At 33.7% G+C, this 2,885-nt stretch overlaps 1 protein-coding gene across 1 annotated transcript; it reads right to left on the bottom strand.

Moving 5' to 3' along the window:
• Window positions 1–1,479: 1,479 nt before the first annotated feature.
• On the bottom strand, window positions 1,480–2,442 carry LOC106333159. The gene has a single exon (XM_013771635.1). It carries the CDS (start codon window positions 2,213–2,215, stop codon window positions 1,790–1,792), a length of 426 nt encoding a protein of 141 aa, XP_013627089.1. The 5' UTR covers window positions 2,216–2,442; the 3' UTR covers window positions 1,480–1,789.
• Between the last annotated feature and the right edge of the window lie 443 nt (window positions 2,443–2,885).

Below are 2,885 nucleotides of genomic sequence, written 5' to 3'. Positions count from 1 at the left end.
TGAACATTGGTTATCCATTTAGGTACGGATTGTTCTTTTCGGGTATCATTTTTTTTTTTGAAATTGGGCACCGTTTGAATATTATATTTTTTTGTGTGGTTTTTGAGTTGAGTTTTTCTGGATCCGGATGTGTTCGGTTATGATGTATAGAAAGTTAGAAATATCTAAATAACAAATGTATCTGAAATGAGTTCGGATATTTAAACTAAAAATAATCATATTACCCGATTCGGTCAAAATCTTTTGAATACAATTAGTTATATTACGACACATCTAAAATATATAACATTAATTATGAAAAACAAATATGAATGTATAAAATATAATAACCAATATCATAACCAATATCCGCGCCAATCTTTAGTATTCATTGAACATGAAACTTTTGGACAAAATAGGAACTTACCACTATAAAAGATATATGTGAGATTTAGCTTTCATATTTTATTTTATTTTGCAACTGATTTTGATTTAGCTTTCATATTCATCAAATTGATTGCCAGAAAAGAGGATATACAAGAGATTAGCTTTCATATTCATCAAATTAAGTGCCAGAAAAAAGGGTCCGGATCAAAGTGAGGAATTGTTAGTCTCCACCCGATGCATTCCTAAGTGCCTAAGAGGACAATTACGTATTATTTCTTAAGAAATCAAAGTTAGTTTCCTAGTTTATTTTTCTTTTTAGTAGATTAAATTGTATAGTACAGTCTAATCAGTGGCGAGTATTGTGTTTCATTTACAGTCATGAGCGAAAAAGAAGCATTTGGTCCACTTTTGTACAAAACTATTATATTCCAAAACACCTTTATTATATGGTTCTTTATGAATTTCCTCCACTTTTAATATTCCCTTATTTCACTCTTCTTCTTTTTTTCATAACTAAGGCTGGATTCTTTCAACTCGACGATTAACTGAATTAATAGAATAACCCAGCTCATAACTAGTAGATTCGACTAACGTCAAAAGATCATCACAAGCTTAACTTCCATGTGTGGAAAAGTGGTCACTAGACTATAAAGATTCTTGTTGGTGAGTCCAATATAAATATATGATACACCAGTAATTAAAAAGCATCTAAAAGTATACACTATACAACTATCAAATCAATTATCGGCTTTTTCAAAAAATCAAATCAATTATCGGTCAAAAAAGATGAAGCTCACATATACATAGTAAAACCACCAAACTGTTCTTTTATTTGTTCTTGCTCTTTAGCTTTGCTAGCTATGGAATCTTTATGTTTTATTTTATTTAGAGAATCGATGTTTATTTAAAACAAGAAAATTGGTTTCCAACTGAAACTATCAAATTATTGGGTGAGCAATTAGCATTGAGTAATTTAGTAAAGCATCCTTGATGAAGAAACCACTTGTACACTATTATACTGCCTACTTGTTACAACAACAAACAAATACTGCCTACTTGTTTCTCCTTTTTCAAATTTAATACAGTCCCCCTCTGGTATATATGTATACTTGTAGTTGTAGATAAATCATAACCATTTTTTTCGTTTCTTAGTGTTTAATTAGATGTTGAAGGGTTTGTAACTGGATACATGTGAAAACATAATTTTACTATTATTAACAAGAGAACTCGATTAGATTGATGTATTGTTGATACTTTTGTTATTTGATGAAGAAATCTGTGGACATAATTGATGGGTAGATGTGATTCTTGGACACCTTTGCAAGCAAAAATCCCAAAAAAAAAGAAAGAAAGATAGACATGTATTAGACCTAGTCAGCTTAGACAAGAAGACGGTGTTCGTTTTCCCTCTCAGTGAGACAGATCAGGAAGCGAGACAAGCTTCCCAGAACATTCGATTTTTATCCATCTCACTCACCACCGCACTAGAATCAACAGTCAGATTTTCACGTTGACTTCTCATATATCTTATGATGTAGCTGTTCACCTCTCCTTCTCCGTCCTCATCTTCTTCCTCCCCTGCTGTGAGAATTATTTCTTCTTTCACCGTATCCTCCGCGTCGAAAATCGGTGTCCAGGTCGTCACACAAGACGTCTCGTATGGATTGGCAGTACAAGACTCATCAGTATCATCTCGATCCGCGTAATCGTTATTGTTAACGTTGGGTTCGCCGTCGTGGGCACCCTCGATCTGATCGGCGCCTCCGCCCTGGCGATAGGAATCAGAATCTGCAGATGATTCTAATAGCAAGAACGGTGACACATCCAACACCTTCTTGGTTGTGTTCATATTCTTTTGTTTTTCTCTTCGTCTTAAGTTAACAGAGGATTATGACAAGCTAAGCGACACCAGCAGGTGCGTATCAATGTAATATATATATGCACAAGCAGAATGTGGCCATTATTATTGACGACTCACGATGTTTTATACTATTTAAATTTTATTTTATGAGCACTTTTGTAGTCGTGGTTCATTTTGTTTCGGAATACGGGAGTTCGTATGCTAAATTAATGACGTGCGAGTATTGGGGGGTCGGCTTCTAGAAGGGCGGTGTCTAATAGAAATAAAGTAAATAGCAACGTGCTTTCTTTAACAAAACTTATAATAATATACACTGACTACTTTTTCAGAAAAACACACATAAAACAAAGGCAATTGCCAAATTTGAAAAATCGAGCGTATATTATATCTTTGCTTTTTCTCCCTGGCTTCAATTCTTCTAGAAATACCATTCAGACACAATTCGGACTGTCAAAGCTATTAGGATTTTGTTGTCTCACGCGCAATACAATTTACTCAACATAGATTCATGCATCAAAATTTTTTTTCTTTTGATAAGTATATGAATTTCATTAAAATGAAGCACATTGTACTTGTACAAGGTTAAACGCAGTTAAACTAATCATTCCCAAAAAAGAGGAAAAAACAACGATAGTGTGACACCCGTCACCTCCTATAT

Source organism: Brassica oleracea, chromosome C3, assembly GCF_000695525.1.
Source record: "Brassica oleracea var. oleracea cultivar TO1000 chromosome C3, BOL, whole genome shotgun sequence".
Taxonomy (NCBI): domain Eukaryota; kingdom Viridiplantae; phylum Streptophyta; class Magnoliopsida; order Brassicales; family Brassicaceae; genus Brassica; species Brassica oleracea.
This window is presented reverse-complemented; position numbering and strand designations above follow the sequence as displayed.